The sequence below is a fragment of the Physella acuta genome, unplaced genomic scaffold (genome assembly GCF_028476545.2).
Source record: "Physella acuta isolate Inbredline_101_S28 unplaced genomic scaffold, ASM2847654v3 ptg000848l, whole genome shotgun sequence".
NCBI lineage: Eukaryota > Metazoa > Mollusca > Gastropoda > Physidae > Physella > Physella acuta.
In genome coordinates, this window is record NW_026732365.1 from 255,001 (window position 1) to 279,557 (window position 24,557).

The 24,557-nt window shown below is 33.6% G+C and overlaps 1 protein-coding gene across 1 annotated transcript in view; it reads left to right on the forward strand.

Moving 5' to 3' along the window:
• Positions 1 to 24,334, forward strand: part of LOC131952053 (latent-transforming growth factor beta-binding protein 4) — a 53,259-nt gene extending 28,925 nt beyond the window's left edge. The window contains exons 4-14 of the mRNA XM_059314521.1: positions 134 to 235; positions 1,659 to 1,787; positions 3,793 to 3,921; positions 7,260 to 7,388; positions 10,440 to 10,568; positions 13,028 to 13,156; positions 15,595 to 15,723; positions 17,886 to 18,011; positions 21,115 to 21,247; positions 23,548 to 23,756; positions 24,013 to 24,334. Of these exons, the coding sequence (XP_059170504.1) occupies positions 134 to 235; positions 1,659 to 1,787; positions 3,793 to 3,921; positions 7,260 to 7,388; positions 10,440 to 10,568; positions 13,028 to 13,156; positions 15,595 to 15,723; positions 17,886 to 18,011; positions 21,115 to 21,247; positions 23,548 to 23,756; positions 24,013 to 24,035 (1,367 nt within the window). The 3' untranslated portion in view covers positions 24,036 to 24,334. The remainder of the gene's footprint in view (positions 1 to 133; positions 236 to 1,658; positions 1,788 to 3,792; positions 3,922 to 7,259; positions 7,389 to 10,439; positions 10,569 to 13,027; positions 13,157 to 15,594; positions 15,724 to 17,885; positions 18,012 to 21,114; positions 21,248 to 23,547; positions 23,757 to 24,012) is intronic.
• Positions 24,335 to 24,557: the final 223 nt, after the last annotated feature.

The window sequence follows — 24,557 nt, forward strand, 5'->3', positions numbered from 1 at the left end:
TATATAATTTCTAATATATATATATATATATATATATATATATATATATATATATATATATATATATATATATATATTATATAATTACTAATATTAGTACAAAGAGTAAATAATTTTACAATATTTATTTGAGTCTGTTTATGCGACCACATAACAACGTATGTGAAAGGACCTCCAGTCTGCTATTGTAGACCTGGCTATGCAGTCAGCAGCAGAGATCACAAGAAATGTGTAGGTAAGTTTCACATCAAACTTTTTTTTCATGACGATTTAAAATTTTAAAAAACAAATTCATGTGTGCCTAGAGAGAATGAAAAAACATCTCGACTGTAAACAAACAGGTTTAAATTAGAAAAACTTAAACAAAAACGGGAACGCAACGCAAACACAAACACAACTCACACGTAAACTCAAATGCAAACGCGACTTGCAAACGCAAACACAAATACAAACACTTTTAAAAAAAATACAAACGCAAACAAACGCAAACGCTCTGCCCCCACCCCCCACCCCACCCCCAAAGAGATGCCTGGAAGAAACTGATCCGCACGCAGCGCGGTAAACTGTGTTAATATTCATATCAAAACCTTAGCAAAGCACGGATATAAGCTAGTATGTATATAGGGGGGACCAATTTTTTTTTTTAACACGTTTTTCTTAACTCAGCTTCGCGTTTGTGGGTTTGTTGTTAAAATTGACAACGAAAATTAGCCCACTTCTGATTGCTCTAGAGATCTGAAATTCGGCATGCAGGCTATTTTCGCCTAACAATTTCAGATGCAATCATAAAAACTAGCAATTAGAGACCTAAATTAGCTTAATTAAATTACGCCCCAAGGACCCTAAAATTGAGGACATGATTTCTAAAGCAAAAATAAATTATCAATCCAGATTTATCAAAACAAAATTAAGAGGTTTTATCAGTGGCGGAGTGGTCTAGCGGTAGAGAGTTGGACTGCTAACCCGTTAGTCTCGAGTTCGAATCCGGGTTTAAGTCAGTAGACCGTCCCTGAGTCCACCCAACTCTGATGGGTACCTAAAAAATCCTCTAAATTTTTATGTATTTAAAAACACTTAGTCAAGTCATACTTAATCAAGTCATTAGATAAAGTAGAAAATAAACTATATATAAACTTTTTGAAAACCACGTTTTTCATGTGTAGCAACGGACTAAAAAGGAGAAAATTAAATACTTTAAAAAAACTTTTTAAAAAACCACGTTTTTCTTGTGGACTAAAAAGTAGAAAATAAATTTTTCTTCCGACCCTAGGGGGTCTACCAATGACTGCTCGTAGATTTTGTGCTTCCTCGAGCTGTGCAGGTTCTTGTGATGACTGTTCATACATTTGATGACAAAAAACGTGGGTCGGGCAGATGGGTCGGGAAATTTGATGGTGAACGTACCCACGTTTTTTGTCATCAAATGTATGAACAGTCATCACAAGAACCTGCACAGCTCGAGGAAGCACAAAATCTACGAGCAGTCATTGGTAGATCCCCTAGGGTCGGAAGAAAAATTTATTTTCTACTTTTTAGTCCACAAGAAAAACGTGGTTTTTTAAAAAGTTTTTTTTAAGTATTTTTTAAATTTATTTAATCTGTGTAAACTTAATTCAAAAGTATTAAAAAAGTATTTCTTTTGAAAATACAAATTTCAGACATCGATGAATGCAACAGTCCAGAAGGAAATCCATGCCAGCAGATCTGTACAAACACTGTTGGCAGCTTCTCATGTTCATGTAGTCCAGGTTACACCGTCAGCAGTACGAACCCCAACGCGTGTGATGGTGAGTCGGTTTAAATATATGTCGTTAGCAGACTAAAGTATAACCTTAATGATACTTTTCAATATACAACATATGATGTAAAAAAACATAATTGTTTACGATACGACATTACACATTCTTTGGTGTATGCCTTTTTTTGTTCAAGCGGAGTGTAGAGTTATTCGTGAGTTACTGTTCTTGCTTCTTTTAATGAATTATTTATTACAAACGTGTATTCGCTTATATAAACCAAAATAGATTACACTGCCCTTAAATTGTTGCAACTGCCTACTCCTTATATTGACCTCCACTAAACGCACTACACTATTTCTAACACAAAACGGAAACTTTTTATATTTTACTTGTCAATGGTAAAAATATCTTTGTACCGTAATGATAGCGATAACCTGTAAAATGCGTAAATACAACCCGTAGGGGGGTCTGTGCTGCTTCTCTACCGGGAATAAAGGCTCTAGTAAAGTATTACTAGAGGTACTGTCAATAACGTCTGATGACAAAGTGTCAATTCAATGCACGAAGTTACAGTATTAGTAGAATACTTACCAGGTCCGATGAACTCTTGTACTTGCAAGGGTTTACGCCGGTGAATAAGACTAAAATATTAGGACCGATGACTACGTGTCAACTCAATGCCCGCAGTTTACGGCCTGTAGTTAATATGCAGTAATATAATATTATTGTACCTACTGCTGCGTGGCTAATGTACGTACAGGATCAAAGTATTACAGTAGGTAATTGAAATATTTACTCAACTGCCATGTGGAATTACGTTACTCGCAGGAATAGTTTAAGCCAATTAAATATTCAAATTTCCTGTGTGCTAAGAAACGGGCAGTGTAAAGTTTAATTATGTAAATCAGTTAAGCTGTCGAATGTCTCACGGCCTAAGCCACGAACAGGTTAACAGTTCAACTTATGTAAGTAATAATGAATAACAACAAGATAATATATATTGTATTTAATGAAACTACTTATTACGATGAAATCTAAATATGCATATTAAAACTCATATAGGGAAAATAAGAAACTATTAAGTAAAACCAGACCAAGAACACGCGGAGATCGGGCCGACGGCCTCAACGCCGCGTACGACACCACCAGTGCTGGAAGTGTGTGTGTGTGTGTTTTTTAGGTTGCATCAGTGGCGTAGGCAGGGGGGGGTTAGGGGGGGTCATAACCCCCCCCCCCATAGACCCCTCGGTATATATAAAAAGTATGAGGGGGGTGCAAATCGAAAGTTTGAAGGGGGTGCAAATCGAAAGTTTGAGGGGGGGGGGGGGGTGCAAATCGAAAGTTGAGGGGGGGGGGGGTTTCAAATCGAAAGTTTGTCCCCGGGTAAAAATTGGAACCCCCCCTTGAGACGATCCTGGCTACGCCACTGGGTTGCATGTCCTTTATGCATTAAAATTAGCGGTGTGTCACGTGGACAATCTAGCCAACTAAAGAGGAGCCTATGAAGGGGACAAAAGATATGAATATACATGACTGTTAAGGGGGAGAGGAGGGGGGAGGGGTAATCGGTTAAGTAGAGGCTGGTGAAACTAACTTCAACCAAAAATGTTTTTCAAACTTAACGCGCAGTCAAGATATAATGATAATGCATTGTGGTATAAAATTTGATTTAATTAAACGGTGTTTTCACATTTTAAAGAACTATTTAATATTTCCAACATAAAGTTCTGATTTCACGCTATTGTATACACAAATCGTCTGTTTCTATTTTGTAATCAATTGTTTTTAAGCTTGTGATTCTGTAACATTTTATTTTAAAGTAATTAAACAAAATTAACCCAAAGTATGGATTACTAAATTTTATATTAAATATCTTTACTTTAGTTAATAGTTATTAAAGTAACGGTGCTTGATTAAATATGCATGGATATTTTTAATTTTCTGCGTTTATTATAATAAACTTGGTTATTAAAACATGTTTTTATTTATTTAATCTATCTATACTTAGACATCCTATTATTAAAAAAGAAATTCTTTTAAAAAAAACATTCAGACATCGATGAATGCAACAGTCCAGAAGGAAATCCGTGCCAGCAGATCTGTACCAACACTGTTGGCAGCTTCTTATGTTCATGTAGTCCAGGTTACACCGTAAGCAGTACGAACCCTAACGCGTGTGATGGTGAGTCGGTTTAAACATATGTCGTTCTCAGACTAAAGTATAACCTTAATGATACTTTTCGTTTCAGTATACAATATATGATGTAAAGAAACATATTTTTTTTCGATACGACATCACACATTCTGTGCAGTATGCCTTTTTTTACTTTCTCGTATATACAAAGTATAGAGAAAGCATAGTAAACGTGCAAAAAAAAAATCGAGATTTTTACAAATCTCGACGTTTTACACCTCACTGATACGGAAAAACATAGATTTGCAATCTTGTCCGTATGTCTGTGTGTCTGTGTGTGCGTGCGTGTGTGTCCGTGTGTAAACACGATTATTTGAGTACCGTTACAGCTAGGTTGATAAAATTTCATATATAAGGATTTTATCAAAATCGTAGATCCGTATTAACTTTTGAGCGATTTCCGATAACCGGAAGTGGTACTTTTCCTACTTTGAATTTTTCAAAATCCTATAACTTGAGTACTATTTCAGATAGATAAATGAAATTTCACAAGTAAGTAAAAGATCTAATTCTCTACCTTCTGTTAAATTTTGAGTAATTTCCTTTGAGCGGAAGTATTAATTTACGCTACTTCCGATTTCTCAAAAAACTAATGTACATTTTTTAAGGACTAATAACATTGCACACTATTATGCATTTTTTATTTGGCGTTCACTTGGTGTGCAATTCTTTTGTCTACGAAATGTTATTCTATTTTTAAAACTTTAAGTATTTAAAATGGATTAAAAATCATGTCTATAGCCAGAGTTCCCATCCCCTGTAATTACTTACTCGTATATACGTAGTATAGAGAAAGTATTGTAATCGTGCAATTTTACACCTCACTGATACGGAAAAACATAATTTTGCAATCTTGTCTGTATGTCTGTGTGTGTGTGTCTGTGTGTCTGTGTGTAAACACGATTACTTGAGTACCGTTACAGCTAGGTTGATGAAATTTCATATAAAAGTATTTTATCAAAATCGTAGATCCTTATTAACTTGTGCGCGACTTCCGATAACCGGAAGTGGTACTTTTTCTACTTTAAATTTTTTCAAAAGCCTATAACTTGAATACTATTTCAGATAGATAAATGAAATTTCACAAGTAAGTAAAAGATCTAATTCTCTACCTTCTGTTAAATTTTGAGTAATTTCCGTTGACCGGAAATAGTAATTTACGATACTTCCTATTTCTCAAAAAACTAATGTAAATTTTTAAAGTACTAATAATATTGCGCACTATTATGCACTTTTTTATTTGGCGTTTACTTAGTGTGCAATTCTTTTGTCTACGAGATTTTATTCTATTTTTAAAACTTTAAGTATTTAAAATGGATTAAAAATCATGTCTATAGCCCGAGTTCCCATCCCCTGTTATTTTATATAAGAGTATTCGAGAAAGTTTAGGGGAGATCACTCCCGGTTTATTTTATATAAGAATATTCGAGAAAGTTTAGGGAAGATCACTCCCGGTTTATTTTTTGTTCAAGCGGAGCATAGAGTTATTCGTGAGTTACTGTTCTTGCTTCTTTTAATGAATTATTTATTACAAACGTGTATTCGCTTATATAAACCAAAATAGATTACACTGCCCTTAAATTGTTGCAACTGCCTACTCCTTATATTGACCTCCACTAAAGGCACTACACTATTTCTAACACAAAACGGAAACTTTTTATATTTTACTTGTCAATGGTAAAAATATCTTTGTACCGTAATGATAGCGATAACCTGTAAAATGCGTAAATACAACCCGTAGGGGGGTCTGTGCTGCTTCTCTACCGGGAATAAAGACTCTAGTAAAGTATTACTAGAGGTACTGTCAATAACGTCTGATGACAAAGTGTCAATTCAATGCACGAAGTTACAGTATTAGTAGAATACTTACCAGGTCCGATGAACTCTTGTACTTGCAAGGGTTTACGCCGGTGAATAAGACTAAAATATTAGGACCGATGACTAAGTGTCAACTCAATGCCCGCAGTTTACGGCCTGTAGTTAATATGCAGTAATATAATATTATTGTACCTACTGCTGCGTGGCTAATATACGTACAGGATCAAAGTATTACAGTAAGTAATTGAAATATTTACTCAACTGCCATGTGGAATTACGTTACTCGCAGGAATAGTTTAAGCCAATTAAACATTCAATTTTCCTGTGTGCTAAGAAACGGGCAGTGTAAAGTTTAATTATGTAGATCAGTTAAGCTGTCGAATGTCTCACGGCCTAAGCCACGAACAGGTTAACAGTTCAACTTATGTAAGTAATAATGAATAACAACAAGATAATATATATTGTATTTAATGAAACTACTTATTACGATGAAATCTAAATATGCATATTAAAACTCATATAGGGAAAATAAGAAACTATTAAGTAAAACCAGACCAAGAACACGCGGAGATCGGGCCGACGGCCTCAACGCCGCGTACGACACCACCAGTGCTGGAAGTGTGTGTGTGTGTGTTTTTTAGGTTGCATCAGTGGCGTAGGCAGGGGGGGGTTAGGGGGGGTCATAACCCCCCCCCCATAGACCCCTCGGTATATATAAAAAGTATGAGGGGGGTGCAAATCGAAAGTTTGAAGGGGGTGCAAATCGAAAGTTTGAGGGGGGGGGGTGCAAATCGAAAGTTGAGGGGGGGGGGGTTTCAAATCGAAAGTTTGTCCCCGGGTAAAAATTGGAACCCCCCCTTGAGACGATCCTGGCTACGCCACTGGGTTGCATGTCCTTTATGCATTAAAATTAGCGGTGTGTCACGTGGACAATCTAGCCAACTAAAGAGGAGCCTATGAAGGGGACAAAAGATATGAATATACATGACTGTTAAGGGGGAGAGGAGGGGGGAGGGGTAATCGGTTAAGTAGAGGCTGGTGAAACTAACTTCAACCAAAAATGTTTTTCAAACTTAACGCGCAGTCAAGATATAATGATAATGCATTGTGGTATAAAATTTGATTTAATTAAACGGTGTTTTCACATTTTAAAGAACTATTTAATATTTCCAACATAAAGTTCTGATTTCACGCTATTGTATACACAAATCGTCTGTTTCTATTTTGTAATCAATTGTTTTTAAGCTTGTGATTCTGTAACATTTTATTTTAAAGTAATTAAACAAAATTAACCCAAAGTATGGATTACTAAATTTTATATTAAATATCTTTACTTTAGTTAATAGTTATTAAAGTAACGGTGCTTGATTAAATATGCATGGATATTTTTAATTTTCTGCGTTTATTATAATAAACTTGGTTATTAAAACATGTTTTTATTTATTTAATCTATCTATACTTAGACATCCTATTATTAAAAAAGAAATTCTTTTAAAAAAAACATTCAGACATCGATGAATGCAACAGTCCAGAAGGAAATCCGTGCCAGCAGATCTGTACCAACACTGTTGGCAGCTTCTTATGTTCATGTAGTCCAGGTTACACCGTAAGCAGTACGAACCCTAACGCGTGTGATGGTGAGTCGGTTTAAACATATGTCGTTCTCAGACTAAAGTATAACCTTAATGATACTTTTCGTTTCAGTATACAATATATGATGTAAAGAAACATATTTTTTTTCGATACGACATCACACATTCTGTGCAGTATGCCTTTTTTTACTTTCTCGTATATACAAAGTATAGAGAAAGCATAGTAAACCTCACTGATACGGAAAAACATAGATTTGCAATCTTGTCCGTATGTCTGTGTGTCTGTGTGTGCGTGCGTGTGTGTCCGTGTGTAAACACGATTATTTGAGTACCGTTACAGCTAGGTTGATAAAATTTCATATATAAGGATTTTATCAAAATCGTAGATCCGTATTAACTTTTGAGCGATTTCCGATAACCGGAAGTGGTACTTTTCCTACTTTGAATTTTTCAAAATCCTATAACTTGAGTACTATTTCAGATAGATAAATGAAATTTCACAAGTAAGTAAAAGATCTAATTCTCTACCTTCTGTTAAATTTTGAGTAATTTCCTTTGAGCGGAAGTATTAATTTACGCTACTTCCGATTTCTCAAAAAACTAATGTACATTTTTTAAGGACTAATAACATTGCACACTATTATGCATTTTTTATTTGGCGTTCACTTGGTGTGCAATTCTTTTGTCTACGAAATGTTATTCTATTTTTAAAACTTTAAGTATTTAAAATGGATTAAAAATCATGTCTATAGCCAGAGTTCCCATCCCCTGTAATTACTTACTCGTATATACGTAGTATAGAGAAAGTATTGTAATCGTGCAATTTTACACCTCACTGATACGGAAAAACATAATTTTGCAATCTTGTCTGTATGTCTGTGTGTGTGTGTCTGTGTGTCTGTGTGTAAACACGATTACTTGAGTACCGTTACAGCTAGGTTGATGAAATTTCATATAAAAGTATTTTATCAAAATCGTAGATCCTTATTAACTTGTGCGCGACTTCCGATAACCGGAAGTGGTACTTTTTCTACTTTAAATTTTTTCAAAAGCCTATAACTTGAATACTATTTCAGATAGATAAATGAAATTTCACAAGTAAGTAAAAGATCTAATTCTCTACCTTCTGTTAAATTTTGAGTAATTTCCGTTGACCGGAAATAGTAATTTACGATACTTCCTATTTCTCAAAAAACTAATGTAAATTTTTAAAGTACTAATAATATTGCGCACTATTATGCACTTTTTTATTTGGCGTTTACTTAGTGTGCAATTCTTTTGTCTACGAGATTTTATTCTATTTTTAAAACTTTAAGTATTTAAAATGGATTAAAAATCATGTCTATAGCCCGAGTTCCCATCCCCTGTTATTTTATATAAGAGTATTCGAGAAAGTTTAGGGGAGATCACTCCCGGTTTATTTTATATAAGAATATTCGAGAAAGTTTAGGGAAGATCACTCCCGGTTTATTTTTTGTTCAAGCGGAGCATAGAGTTATTCGTGAGTTACTGTTCTTGCTTCTTTTAATGAATTATTTATTACAAACGTGTATTCGCTTATATAAACCAAAATAGATTACACTGCCCTTAAATTGTTGCAACTGCCTACTCCTTATATTGACCTCCACTAAAGGCACTACACTATTTCTAACACAAAACGGAAACTTTTTATATTTTACTTGTCAATGGTAAAAATATCTTTGTACCGTAATGATAGCGATAACCTGTAAAATGCGTAAATACAACCCGTAGGGGGGTCTGTGCTGCTTCTCTACCGGGAATAAAGACTCTAGTAAAGTATTACTAGAGGTACTGTCAATAACGTCTGATGACAAAGTGTCAATTCAATGCACGAAGTTACAGTATTAGTAGAATACTTACCAGGTCCGATGAACTCTTGTACTTGCAAGGGTTTACGCCGGTGAATAAGACTAAAATATTATGACCGATGACTAAGTGTCAACTCAATGCCCGCAGTTTACGGCCTGTAGTTAATATGCAGTAATATAATATTATTGTACCTACTGCTGCGTGGCTAATATACGTACAGGATCAAAGTATTACAGTAAGTAATTGAAATATTTACTCAACTGCCATGTGGAATTACGTTACTCGCAGGAATAGTTTAAGCCAATTAAACATTCAATTTTCCTGTGTGCTAAGAAACGGGCAGTGTAAAGTTTAATTATGTAGATCAGTTAAGCTGTCGAATGTCTCACGGCCTAAGCCACGAACAGGTTAACAGTTCAACTTATGTAAGTAATAATGAATAACAACAACATAATATATATTGTATTTAGTGAAACTACTTATTATGATGAAATCTAAATATGCATATTAAAACTCATATAGGGAAAATAAGAAACTATTAAGTAAAACCAGACCCAGAACACGTGGAGATCGGGCCGACGGCCTCAACGCCGCGTACGACACCACCAGTGCTGGAAGTGTGTGTGTGTGATTTTTAGGTTGCATGTCCTTTTATGCATTAAAATTAGCGTTGTGTCACGTGGACAATCTAGCCAACTAAAGAGGAGCCTGTGAAGGGGACAAAAGATATGAATATACATGACTGTTAAGGGGGAGAGGAGGGGGGAGTAATCGCGTAAGTAGAGGCTGGTGAAACTAACTTCAACTAAAAATGTTTTTCGAACTTAACGCGCGGTCAAGATATAATGATAATGCATTGTGGTATAAAATTTGATTTAATTAAACGGTGTTTTCACATTTTAAAGAACTATTTAATATTTCCAATATAAAGTTCTGATTTCACGCTATTTTATACATTATACACATATCGTCTGTTTCTATTTTGTAATCAATTGTTTTTAAGCTTGCGATTCTTTAGCATTATATTTTAAAGTAATTAAACAAAATTAACCCAAAGTATGTATTACTAAATTTTATATTAAATATCTTTACTTTAGTTAATAGTTATTTAAGTAACGGTGCTTTATTAAATATGCATGGATAATTTTAATTTTCTGCGTTTATTATAATAAACTTGGTTATTAAAACATGTTTTTATTTATTTAATCTATGTATACTTAGATATCCTATTATTAAAAAAGAAATTCTTTAAAAAAAAACATTCAGACATCGATGAATGCAACAGTCCAGAAGGAAATCCGTGCCAGCAGATCTGTACAAACACTGTTGGCAGCTTCTCATGTTCATGTAGTCCAGGTTACACCGTAAGCAGTACAAACCCCAACGCGTGTGATGGTGAGTCGGTTTAAACATATGTCGTTAGCAGACTAAAGTATAACCTTAATGATACTTTTCAATATACAACATATGATGTAAAAAAACATAATTGTTTACGATACGACATTACACATTCTTTGGTGTATGCCTTTTTTTCTTCCTCGTATATACGTAGTATAGAGAAAGTATTGTAATCGTGCAAACAAAAAAAAATCGAGATTTTTACAAATCTCGACGTTTTACACCTCACTGATACGGAATAACATAATTTTGCAATCTTGTCCGTATGTCTGTGTGTGTGTGTGTGTCTGTGTGTCTCTGTGTGTGTAAACACGATAACTTAGGTACCGTTACAGCTAGGTTGATGAAATTTCATATATAAGTATTTTATTAAAATCGTAGATCCGTATCAACTTTTGAGCGATTTCCGATAACCGGAAGTGGTACTTTTTCTACTTTGAATTTTTCAAAAGCCTATAAATTGAGTAATATTTCAGATAGATAAATGAAATTTCACATATAAGTAAAAGATCTAATTATCTTCGTTCTGTCAAATTTTGAGTAATTTCCGTTGACGGGAAGTACTAATTTACGCTATTTCCGATTTCTCAAAATCGCATCTAAATTTATAAAGTACTAATAATATTGCGCACCATTATGAACATCTTTATTCGGCGTTCGCTTGGTGTGCAATACTTTTTTCTATGAGATTCTATTTTATTTTAAAAAGTTTAAGTATTTAAAATGGATTAAAAATCATAACTATATCCCGAGTTCCCATCCCCTGTTGTTTTATATAAGAATATTCGAGAAAGTTTAGGGGAGATCACTCCCGGTTTATTTGTTCAAGCGGAGTGTAGAGTTATTCATGAGTTACTGTTCTTGCTTCTTTTAATGAATTATTTATTACAAACGTGTATTCGCTTATATAAACCAAAATAGATTACACTGCCCTTAAATTGTTGCAACTGCCTACTCCTTATATTGACCTCCACTAAACGCACTACACTATTTCTAACACAAAACGGAAACTTTTTATATTTTACTTGTCAATGGTAAAAATATCTTTGTACCGTAATGATAGCGATAACCTGTAAAATGCGTAAATACAACCCGTAGGGGGGTCTGTGCTGCTTCTCTACCGGGAATAAAGACTCTAGTAAAGTATTACTAGAGGTACTGTCAATAACGTCTGATGACAAAGTGTCAATTCAATGCACGAAGTTACAGTATTAGTAGAATACTTACCAGGTCCGATGAACTCTTGTACTTGCAAGGGTTTACGCCGGTGAATAAGACTAAAATATTATGACCGATGACTAAGTGTCAACTCAATGCCCGCAGTTTACGGCCTGTAGTTAATATGCAGTAATATAATATTATTGTACCTACTGCTGCGTGGCTAATATACGTACAGGATCAAAGTATTACAGTAAGTAATTGAAATATTTACTCAACTGCCATGTGGAATTACGTTACTCGCAGGAATAGTTTAAGCCAATTAAATATTCAATTTTCCTGTGTGCTAAGAAACGGGCAGTGTAAAGTTTAATTATGTAGATCAGTTAAGCTGTCGAATGTCTCACGGCCTAAGCCACGAACAGGTTAACAGTTCAACTTATGTAAGTAATAATGAATAACAACAAGATAATATATATTGTATTTAGTGAAACTACTTATTACGATGAAATCTAAATATGCAAATTAAAACTCATATAGGGAAAATAAGAAACTATTAAGTAAAACCAGACCCAGAACACGTGGAGATCGGGCCGACGGCCTCAACGCCGCGTACGACACCACCAGTGCTGGAAGTGTGTGTGTGTGATTTTTAGGTTGCATGTCCTTTTATGCATTAAAATTAGCGTTGTGTCACGTGGACAATCTAGCCAACTAAAGAGGAGCCTGTGAAGGGGACAAAAGATATGAATATACATGACTGTTAAGGGGGAGAGGAATGGGAGGGGGGGGGGGGGGGGTAATCGCGTAAGTAGAGGCTGGTGAAACTAACTTCAACTAAAAATGTTTTTCGAACTTAACGCGCGGTCAAGATATAATGATAATGCATTGTGGTATAAAATTTGATTTAATTAAACGGTGTTTTCACATTTTAAAGAACTATTTAATATTTCCAATATAAAGTTCTGATTTCACGCTATTTTATACATTATACACATATCGTCTGTTTCTATTTTGTAATCAATTGTTTTTAAGCTTGCGATTCTTTAGCATTATATTTTAAAGTAATTAAACAAAATTAACCCAAAGTATGTATTACTAAATTTTATATTAAATATCTTTACTTTAGTTAATAGTTATTTAAGTAACGGTGCTTTATTAAATATGCATGGATAATTTTAATTTTCTGCGTTTATTATAATAAACTTGGTTATTAAAACATGTTTTTATTTATTTAATCTATGTATACTTAGATATCCTATTATTAAAAAAGAAATTCTTTAAAAAAAAACATTCAGACATCGATGAATGCAACAGTCCAGAAGGAAATCCGTGCCAGCAGATCTGTACAAACACTGTTGGCAGCTTCTCATGTTCATGTAGTCCAGGTTACACCGTAAGCAGTACAAACCCCAACGCGTGTGATGGTGAGTCGGTTTAAACATATGTCGTTAGCAGACTAAAGTATAACCTTAATGATACTTTTCAATATACAACATATGATGTAAAAAAACATAATTGTTTACGATACGACATTACACATTCTTTGGTGTATGCCTTTTTTTCTTTCTCGTATATACGTAGTATAGAGAAAGTATTGTAATCGTGCAAACAAAAAAAAATCGAGATTTTTACAAATCTCGACGTTTTACACCTCACTGATACGGAATAACATAATTTTGCAATCTTGTCCGTATGTCTGTGTGTGTGTGTGTGTCTGTGTGTCTCTGTGTGTGTGTAAACACGATAACTTAGGTACCGTTACAGCTAGGTTGATGAAATTTCATATATAAGTATTTTATTAAAATCGTAGATCCGTATCAACTTTTGAGCGATTTCCGATAACCGGAAGTGGTACTTTTTCTACTTTGAATTTTTCAAAAGCCTATAACTTGAGTACTATTTCAGATAGATAAATGAAATTTCACATATAAGTAAAAGATCTAATTATCTTCGTTCTGTCAAATTTTGAGTAATTTCCGTTGACGGGAAGTACTAATTTACGCTATTTCCGATTTCTCAAAATCGCATCTAAATTTATAAAGTACTAATAATATTGCGCACCATTATGAACATCTTTATTCGGCGTTCGCTTGGTGTGCAATACTTTTTTCTATGAGATTCTATTTTATTTTAAAAAGTTTAAGTATTTAAAATGGATTAAAAATCATAACTATATCCCGAGTTCCCATCCCCTGTTGTTTTATATAAGAATATTCGAGAAAGTTTAGGGGAGATCACTCCCGGTTTATTTGTTCAAGCGGAGTGTAGAGTTATTCATGAGTTACTGTTCTTGCTTCTTTTAATGAATTATTTATTACAAACGTGTATTCGCTTATATAAACCAAAATAGATTACACTGCCCTTAAATTGTTGCAACTGCCTACTCCTTATATTGACCTCCACTAAACGCACTACACTATTTCTAACACAAAACGGAAACTTTTTATATTTTACTTGTCAATGGTAAAAATATCTTTGTACCGTAATGATAGCGATAACCTGTAAAATGCGTAAATACAACCCGTAGGGGGGTCTGTGCTGCTTCTCTACCGGGAATAAAGGCTCTAGTAAAGTATTACTAGAGGTACTGTCAATAACGTCTGATGACAAAGTGTCAATTCAATGCACGAAGTTACAGTATTAGTAGAATACTTACCAGGTCCGATGAACTCTTGTGCTTGCAAAGGTTTACGCCGGTGAATAAGACTAAAATATTATGACCGATGACTACGTGTCAACTCAATGCCCGCAGTTTATGGCCTGTAGTTAATATGCAGTAATATAATATTATTGTACCTACTGCTGCGTGGCAAATATACGTACAGGATCAAAGTATTACAGTAGGTAATTGAAATATTTACTCAACTGCCATGTGGAATTACGTTACTCGCAGGAATAGTTTAAGCCAATTAAATATTCAAATTTCCTGTGTGCTAAGAAACGGGCAGTGTAAAGTTTAATTATGTAAATCAGTTAAGCTGTCGAATGTCTCACGGCCTAAGCCACGAACAGGTTAACAGTTCAACTTATGTAAGTAATAATGAATAACAACAAGATAATATATATTGTATTTAATGAAACTACTTATTACGATGAAATCTAAATATGCATATTAAAACTCATATAGGGAAAATAAGAAACTATTAAGTAAAACCAGACCCAGAACACGTGGAGATCGGGCCGACGGCCTCAACGCCGCGTACGACACCACCAGTGCTGGAAGTGTGTGTGTGTTTTTTAGGTTGCATGTCCTTTTATGCATTAAAATTAGCGTTGTGTCACGTGGACAATCTAGCCAACTAAAGAGGAGCCTGTGAAGGGGACAAAAGATATGAATATACATGACTGTTAAGGGGGAGAGGAGGGGGGAGTAATCGCGTAAGTAGAGGCTGGTGAAACTAACTTCAACCAAAAATGTTTTTCGAACTTAACGCGCGGTCAAGATATAATGATAATGCATTGTGGTATAAAATTTGATTTAATTAAACGGTGTTTTCACATTTTAAAGAACTATTTAATATTTCCAATATAAAGTTCTGATTTCACGCTATTTTATACACATATCGTCTGTTTCTATTTTGTAATCAATTGTTTTTAAGCTTGCGATTCTTTAGCATTATATTTTAAAGTAATTAAACAAAATTAACCCAAAGTATGTATTACTAAATTTTATATTAAATATCTTTACTTTAGTTAATAGTTATTTAAGTAACGGTGCTTTATTAAATATGCATGGATAATTTTAATTTTCTGCGTTTATTATAATAAATTTGGTTATTAAAACATGTTTTTATTTATTTAATCTATGTATACTTAGATATCCTATTATTAAAAAAGAAATTCTTTAAAAAAAAACATTCAGACATCGATGAATGCAACAGTCCAGAAGGAAATCCGTGCCAGCAGATCTGTACAAACACTGTTGGCAGCTTCTTATGTTCATGTAGTCCAGGTTACACCGTCAGCAGTACGAACCCCAACGCGTGTGATGGTGAGTCGGTTTAAACATATGTCGTTCTCAGACTAAAGTATAACCTTAATGATACTTTTCAATATACAACATATGATGTAAGAAAACATAATTGTTTACGATACGACATTACACATTCTTTGGTGTATGCCTTTTTTTGTTCAAGCGGAGCGTAGAGTTATTCATAAGTTACTGTTCTTGCTTCTTTTAATGAATTATTTATTACAAACGTGTATTCGCTTATATAAACCAAAATAGATTACACTGCCCTTAAATTGTTGCAACTGCCTACTCCTTATATTGACCTCCACTAAACGCACTACACTATTTCTAACACAAAACGGAAACTTTTTATATTTTACTTGTCAATGGTAAAAATATCTTTGTACCGTAATGATAGCGATAACCTGTAAAATGCGTAAATACAACCCGTAGGGGGGTCTGTGCTGCTTCTCTACCGGGAATAAAGGCTCTAGTAAAGTATTACTAGAGGTACTGTCAATAACGTCTGATGACAAAGTGTCAATTCAATGCACGAAGTTACAGTATTAGTAGAATACTTACCAGTGTAACGGACACCAATCTATCAGCCAGATAGTTGGCGAGCGCTCCCGGATTCGTTTAACTGATTACACACAGATGGCGACAAGCCTAAATAAAAGAAAGTTAACACACTAGTTCGCTAGTACTCGTAATTGATGTCTAGGGGAATCACTAGAGAAACTACTGATGCCAACAATACATTTAATCTGCATATAACTTGTAATGAGTGTACAAAGTCGTGGCAGAACACTAGATTTATACAGGAATAAAATAGATTTACAGAATGAACAAAACCCAACTTACATTGTGTGGGAAATAATAATATGATACACTATCACAGCTTTTAACACTTCAGAAAAATCACCACAGTTTAAACATCACTGCTATAAGCATAAAGAATTACTTAACCACAAGTAATATAATAATATGCTACTTAAACAACTTAGTACTACGCGGCAACACACAGGGCTTATGTCTCTCAACGACGTCTAGTCAATGAACTGCCTCGAGACACCTGTGGGCAGTCTATTTATAGACTTAGGCAACCTGGAAGGTCACCTTCAAATCATAAGGCCATTGGTTGGGGTGGTCATCTGGTCTGAATCAATCAATCATATCTTGACGGAAAATTTCTGAGTCTAAGACTCTCTTAGTAAGACAGCGGAAAAAACCGGTCATTGCACCACAGACCATATATGGTATTAAAGCCAAATGTAAAAATAAACATTACCAGACCTAAGTAGGTCACACCAGGTCCGATGAACTCTTATACTTGCAAGGGTTTACGCCGGTGAATAAGACTAAAATATCAGGACCGATGACTACGTGTCAACTCAATGCCCGCAGTTTACGGCCTGTAGTTAATATGCAGTAATATAATATTATTGTACCTACTGCTGCGTGGCTAATATACGTACAGGATCAAAGTATTACAGTAGGTAATTGAAATATTTACTCAACTGCCATGTGGAATTATGTCCAGGATAAAATAAATATAAATACTGGACAGGTATATGAATAATACTCTGTTAGCCCCTTTCTCCTGCTTTACGGCATACCTGAGAAGGAAAGAATGGAAAGGTGTCCAGTATTTTCGGAAAAGGTATCAGGCAACCCTAGTTAAGGGGGAGAGGAGGGGGGGGGGGGGGGTAATCGCGTAAGTAGAGGCTGGTGAAACTAACTTCAACCAAAAATGTTTTTCGAACTTAACGCGCGGTCAAGATATAATGATAATGCATTGTGGTATAAAATTTGATTTAATTAAACGGTGTTTTCACATTTTAAAGAACTATTTAATATTTCCAACTTAAAATTCTGATTTCACGCTATTGTATACACATATCGTCTGTTTCTATTTTGTAATCAATTGTTTTTAAGCTTGTGATTCTGTAGCATTTTATTTTAAAGTAATTAAACAAAGTTAACCCAAAGTATGGATTACTAAATTTTATATTAAATATCTTTACTTTAGTTAATAGTTATTTAAGTAACGGGGCTTTATTAAATATGCATAAATATTTTTAATTTTCTGCGTTTATTATAATAAACTTGGTTATTAAAACATGTTTTTATTTATTTAATCTATCTATACTTAGACATCCTATTATTAAAAACGAAATTCTTTAAAAAAAAACATTCAGACATCGATGAATGCAACAGTCCAGAAGGAAATCCGTGCCAGCAGATCTGTACCAACACTGTTGGCAGCTTCTCGTGTTCATGTAGTCCAAGTTACACCGTCAGCAGTACAAACCCCAACGAGTGTGGTGAGTCGGTTTTAACATATGTCGTTCTCAGACTAAAGTATAACCTTAATAATACTTTTTAATATAAAACATATGATGTAAAAAAACATAATTGTTTACGATACGACATTACACATTCTTTGGTGTATGCATTTTTTTTTGTTCAAGCGGAGCGTAGAGTTATTCGTGAGTTACTGTTCTTGCTTCTTTTAATGAAGTATTTATTACAAACGTGTATTCGCTTATATAAACCAAAATAGATTACACTGCCCTTAAATTGTTGCAACTGCCTACTCCTTATATTGACCTCCACTAAACACACTACACTATTTCTAACACAAAACGGAAACTTTTTATATTTTACTTGTCAATGGTAAAAATATCTTTGTACCGTAATGATAGCGATAACCTGTAAAATGCGTAAATACAACCCGTAGGGGGGTCTGTGCTGCTTCTCTACCGGGAATAAAGGCTCTAGTAAAGTATTACTTGAGGTACTGTCAATAACGTCTGATGACAAACTGTCAATTCAATGCACGAAGTTACAGTATTAGTAGAATACTTACTAGGTCCGATGAACTATTGTACTTGCAAGGGTTTACGCCGGTGAATAAGACTAAAATATCAGGACCAATGACTACGTGTCAAATCAATGCCCGCAGTTTACGGCCTGTAGTTAATATGCAGTAATATAAAATTATTGTACCTACTGCTGTGTGGCAAATATACGTACAGGAATAAAATTTTACAGTAGGTAATTGAAATATCTACTCAACTGCCATGTGGAATTACGTTACTCGCAGGAATAGTTTAAGCCAATTAAATATTCAAATTTCCTGTGTGCTAAGAAACGGGCAGTGTAAAGTTTAATTATGTAAATCAGTTAAGCTGTCGAATGTCTCACGGCCTAAGCCACGAACAGGTTAACAGTTCAACTTATGTAAGTAATAATGAATAACAACAAGATAATATATATTGTATTTAATGAAACTACTTATTACGATGAGATCTAAAAATGCATATTAAAACTCATATAGGGAAAATAAGAAACTATTAAGTAAAACCAGACCCATAACACGTGGATATCAGGCCGACGGCCTCAACGCCGCGTACGACACCACCAGTGCTGGAAATGTGTGTGTGTGTGTTTTTTAGGTTGCATGTCCTTTTATGCATTAAAATTAGCTGTGTGTCACGTGGACAATCTAGCCAACTAAAGAGGAGCCTGTGAAGGGGACAAAAGATACGAATGTACATGGCTGTTAAGGGGAAGAGAGGGGGAAGTAATCGTGTAGGTAGACGTTAGTGAATGATAAAATATAGATAAATTTAGTCCTAATCGGTTTTACCATCACAACACTCCTTTCATCACGTTAATAATAGCCCTATTTTAAACTTGAAAACAAATTACACTTTTGTTAAGTTACATAGATGTGTTTCTTTCAGTAATTTGTATCAGACATCTAAAACTACCTAAATCAATAGTTTTTAAGCTTTTTGGATGTACCGAACACCACCAGTTGCATTCGCGCGTTTACTGGTCCTTTTTAATTGTTACTAGACTACCTTGTTGTTCTTAAATAACCGTGTGTTAAAAGGGTCATTCTTAAATGACGTTATGCTTATTTGATGATTTTTATCTTTTCCCTAACCTCCCTACTGACACTTATTATCACAAAATAAACAGACTGCACATTAAACAGACGTCACACCCCAGACATGTATTTGTCTTTTAAAATACCGATTTCGGCAGTGCATGGGTCTGACCACATTATGCTGATAACGCTGATACCAGTGAATCTGTGCCGTCTCCCGCCAAGTCCCGAAAGGCAACTTTATCATTCACAACTAAAACAAAAAAAATTGAAAAAAAGGAACATAGACATTATGTGTCTCGATCACGTAACGCATAGTAACTATTACACTATCAACTCAGTTGTCTGGCTATTTCAGATTATAAGCAAAAGAAACTTTTGTTACGCGAATAGGCCCTAGTATTATTTCAAATTAAGCTTTATCCCAATTAGCCAATTTCATAGCTAACCAAACAAAGATTTATATAAAATAGTAAGTTTAAAAATAGTTTAGTATAGAATCGCATTATTGGCATATATTCTAGATCTAGATAGATCTATAGATCTTCTAGATTTTAATCTACGGCTGGCGTAAAAGATACGTCTAGCTTTTCCGTAGCTTTAGTTCAATAATTTAGGTCTAGATAGAAAAATCTATTGTATTCTCGAATTAGATGATCATTAGATGAAGCTAAAAAGCAAAGATTTGTATCAAATATATAAGAACTAAAATAGTTTAATAAAGAAACTCAATAAATTTTCGTTGTTTTGTAATTGATTTTATTTTTAACTAATTAATTTTTTTTTACCAAGATTTTAGATTTAGTTAGGTTCTACTTTCATTTCTTCAACAGCTGATTTGTAGATCAAGAGAAATTTATTGTATACTCGAATTAGAAGAACTGCTCAAAATTGGATAATTGTGTTGAAACCTAATAAAAATAGAAAACCGACGTATCGTTAAAGTTGTAGTCGACATAAAATTTAGATTAATAATGAATTAAATTTTTGAATGGGCAACATGATTTTCTATGGAAGCCGCCATACTTGTATTAAAAAAAATCATATGACGTCACTATAACTAAAGTCATTGTTCTAAACTTTTATAATTAAAGTGGTGTTTATACCAATGCATATATCGATAAATTAATTAACGATTCAAAGAAATGTATGATTAATAGTTTGGTAAAAAAGAACATTATTCTCTACTTAAATAAGTATTTTACAGCTCTACATATAGTGCAGATTCTCTCCTGTAGCCAAATAGACACAGAAAAATTATACATATACACAATTGTAAACACATTTTAGTAGTACATAAATTTTGTACTAATATTGAGTTTCTTTATTAAACTATTTTAGTCCTTCAATATTTGATATAAATCTTTGCTTTTTAGCTTCAATGATCATATATTATTGGTGTAACATATCCCACAACATGTAAAATTAATTTATTGTACTTTCAAGCAAATAATTGTAATCACTAAAATGTAAAATATATTATAACATATTTTGCTCATATCTTATGCAAAAATACTTTTGCCTTGCAGTCTGTTACAATGTTTTAAGCAGTAACACGCTCTCTGGTACAATTATTAGCCCCGACTACCCGCAGAATTACCCTAATGATTTAACATGCACTTGGAACTTACAAGCAAATCCACTCATGATTATCACCATCAGGTAATTTTTTTTTAGTTTTAATTAACATTGTAGGTTAAATAATGCATAATTTCAATAGACTGGTTTATGGCAGTAACTCGTTTTGTTAAAACATTTTCGTTATAAATTCACAGCTATAAACATGTTAGCCTATTACGTATTATATGACACGGATGTAATTACCGTTTTAAAATATCTGTATCGTTTTGTAAGAGTTTTAATACGCTTACTAAAACATAAAAAGCTATGTCAAAACTGCCGTATATGTAAGTTACAATAATGGGATGGTTTAACGATATGATCATTAGAAAATCACAAAATTCCTGCTTTTTCTTCATAGTGGGTTTCTGGCACTTTGTGATACTTTGACTATATTCGTATTAAGAAAGAAATAGCTAAAATGGGGGAAAAGTTGTATGTATTTTCAAAATATCATTTGTATGAACCTATTATTAAAAAAAAAATATTAATTATTTTTTCCCAATCTTACAAGCTCTCTAATAAACGTTTTATTGCTGTCATCATATTGTATTAGGCAGCATTGGAAAGCCGAGATGTTTTACATATTTCATAGCCGTATTTTCCATCATTTTGGAAACAACCAAGGCTTACAATCGGCTCTAAAAGTTACACAGATATGGTATTTTCGTGACATTCTTTTCATTACTTTTTTTGCTGTTTTTCTCAGTTCGCAGTTTATAACAATAAAACGCCTACTACTTTTTTATGCCCACCATATTTTCAGTAATTGTTTTTAATGCAAAAATAAAATTTCTATCACGAGCGAGTTGCGATGGCTTATATAGAAAACAAGTTAATAAAAAGTCTAGTGACAATTTAAGCGCAATTTCCTTATGTTATCCATAACAATTTTAAATCGAGATTAATCATATATTCAGCAACGGTGCCCAAATATTAAAACGTTTATATCAGTATTTGATTAAAACCCGCCCTCTTGTTTGTAAACATTAGCACGTGGAAAAAAACGAGCGACGCGTAGGTCGCCTCTCTCTCTCTCTCTCTCTTGCCGCGCGCAGTGACGCGAACGATCCCACGTCGCGACAGGCTAGCCTCCCGTATCAGTCGAAAAAACCTACACGATGCTCAGTTTAAATTAAAACTAGGCCTACAAGATGCTTAGTTTAAAATATATTAAAAAATTTGTTGTGACCAAACGAAAGGATATTTTTTTAAACTTTCTTCGGCAATATTAGTTTAAATAATGGCAGGAATCGATTGGTAAATGTTTCAAGTCGCTAAGTGGTCTGGTTGCCGAGATATAGAGCAAAAACTGCATTTGTTCGAGGTTTTTTGGCTTTTCCGGGAAATCCAGGAAGGAATTCCGGGAATTTTGTTGGCCCACAATCATCCTCGGAACTTGCTTAACATATTTGCTTTTGGAACTAGTCCTCGATATTGCTTCGTTGAGGAGGAGATACGACTTAAAGCTGCGGACACACATTCATACATTGATCCATCCATCCATCCATTCCCAGAAATGACGAGTTAATAATCGCAATTCTCCAGAATGGAAATTGCGCTAAAAAGTTTAGGGTAAATAGTATGCACATTTCGAAATGTTTGAATACTAAAAAGGGTACACATTTTCAGACCATGTAAAATTCTGACCAGTGGATTGCTCAAGAAAGTTGTTGTAACGAATCTTTTAATATATAATGAAATACAAGCCGTTTAAATTTGATTGCAACACGTGCATAAGTAAAAAGCCTTAGCGTTTTTAATTGTACCAAAAAATTTAAATGTCAGTTTTTTTCGAGTCCCCTTAACAACCAATATTGTTTTTTTTCGTTGTTTAGTACTTACTTTCATTACCCAAACAAGGGTAATTGTATTCGAATTGCTTTAGATCTTAAATTTTTTTAACATTGAAATAAACAGAGCACATCCCTTTAAGACGTTTTCAAGTTAGTTTAGTTAAGTTTCGGATGAAAATTTATAGCAAGAAGTAAAGCCTAAGTCCACGAGAGCTAAATTACGGAAGTTGAAAGACCATTACAATTAATTCTAAATTTAATGGTATTTCACGATTTAAAAAATGAAAATTGAAAACAAAATGTGTTATGTTTACGAATATTTTGCACGCTAAGAAGTTATTATTTATTTTAATTAACAGATAAGAAATTAAAAAGTGTTGGTTTATTTTAATTTTTTAATTTACATTTTAACCAGACCAATGTGATTAATTATTGAATTCTGTATTCGCCTATAATTGGAACTTTTATTTTTCAGTTGATCACAATATTTTTTTTAATAATGTAATTGTTTAAGTGGTGTAATTATTTCTTAACTTGTACATCCAGATTCTTAGATTTTGATTTAGAAACCTCAGACGACTGCAGGTTTGATAGTTTGAAAGTCTATAATGGGACGTCAGAAACGGATCCACTGCTTGCAGTTTACTGCGGTGAAAATATCCCTGATCCAGTCAGTTCTACTAACGGTCTTTATTTGGTATTTAAAACAGATTTTTCCGTAACTGGACGCGGATTTGAAATAGCTTACGCTTACGGTTAGTTTAATTAATTTTTTTTTAAATTAAAAATAATTAATAATATATTTATGCAGATTTAACTTACAGAATGATAATATATTAGCTATACCAACAAGCACTTTTTGGGCTACTTTGTTGTAAGAAAATTACTTTCTTATGATAATACATAGGTATTATGACGGGGCTTCTACTGCAATTGTTAATAGAATATAACGCTAAAAGTATTATTATTCACATCTTGATCCATTTTTTCACTTGACTTTCACCTCCTCAGAATCTATTCTTGCATCGAATTAGTTACTATGGGACACTCTGCTGAGCTCATTAACTCACAAATTGTACATGTCTTGGTCTAGTATCATCGGGACTTTCATACTTGCTTTCTATGGTTTTTATTTAATGATGTGGGATGATCAAGGGTTATTTTATTGTTTAAGATGGAAATGTATTTTTTGTGAAGAATATAACTATTTATTATTGTTTAAAATAGCAGGGTTTATAAGATTTCATAGTTTGAAAAAAGTAGGATTTTTAAGTTAGGAAAAATACCTAGTTGTTAGTATGTGTACGTTTTTATGAATTAAACCATGATGTATGTAAAATTAATATCTCTATGTCTTTTATATTTTGTCGCTTTTAAGCTATTACCTTTGGCATATATAAGCCATATGTGGTCTGGTTGTGTACTAAGACAACACTTCAGATATATATATATATATATATATATATATATATATATATATATATATATATATATATATATATATATATATATATATATATATCATATATCAGCTGCATTCCCGTGCTTTGCCACGA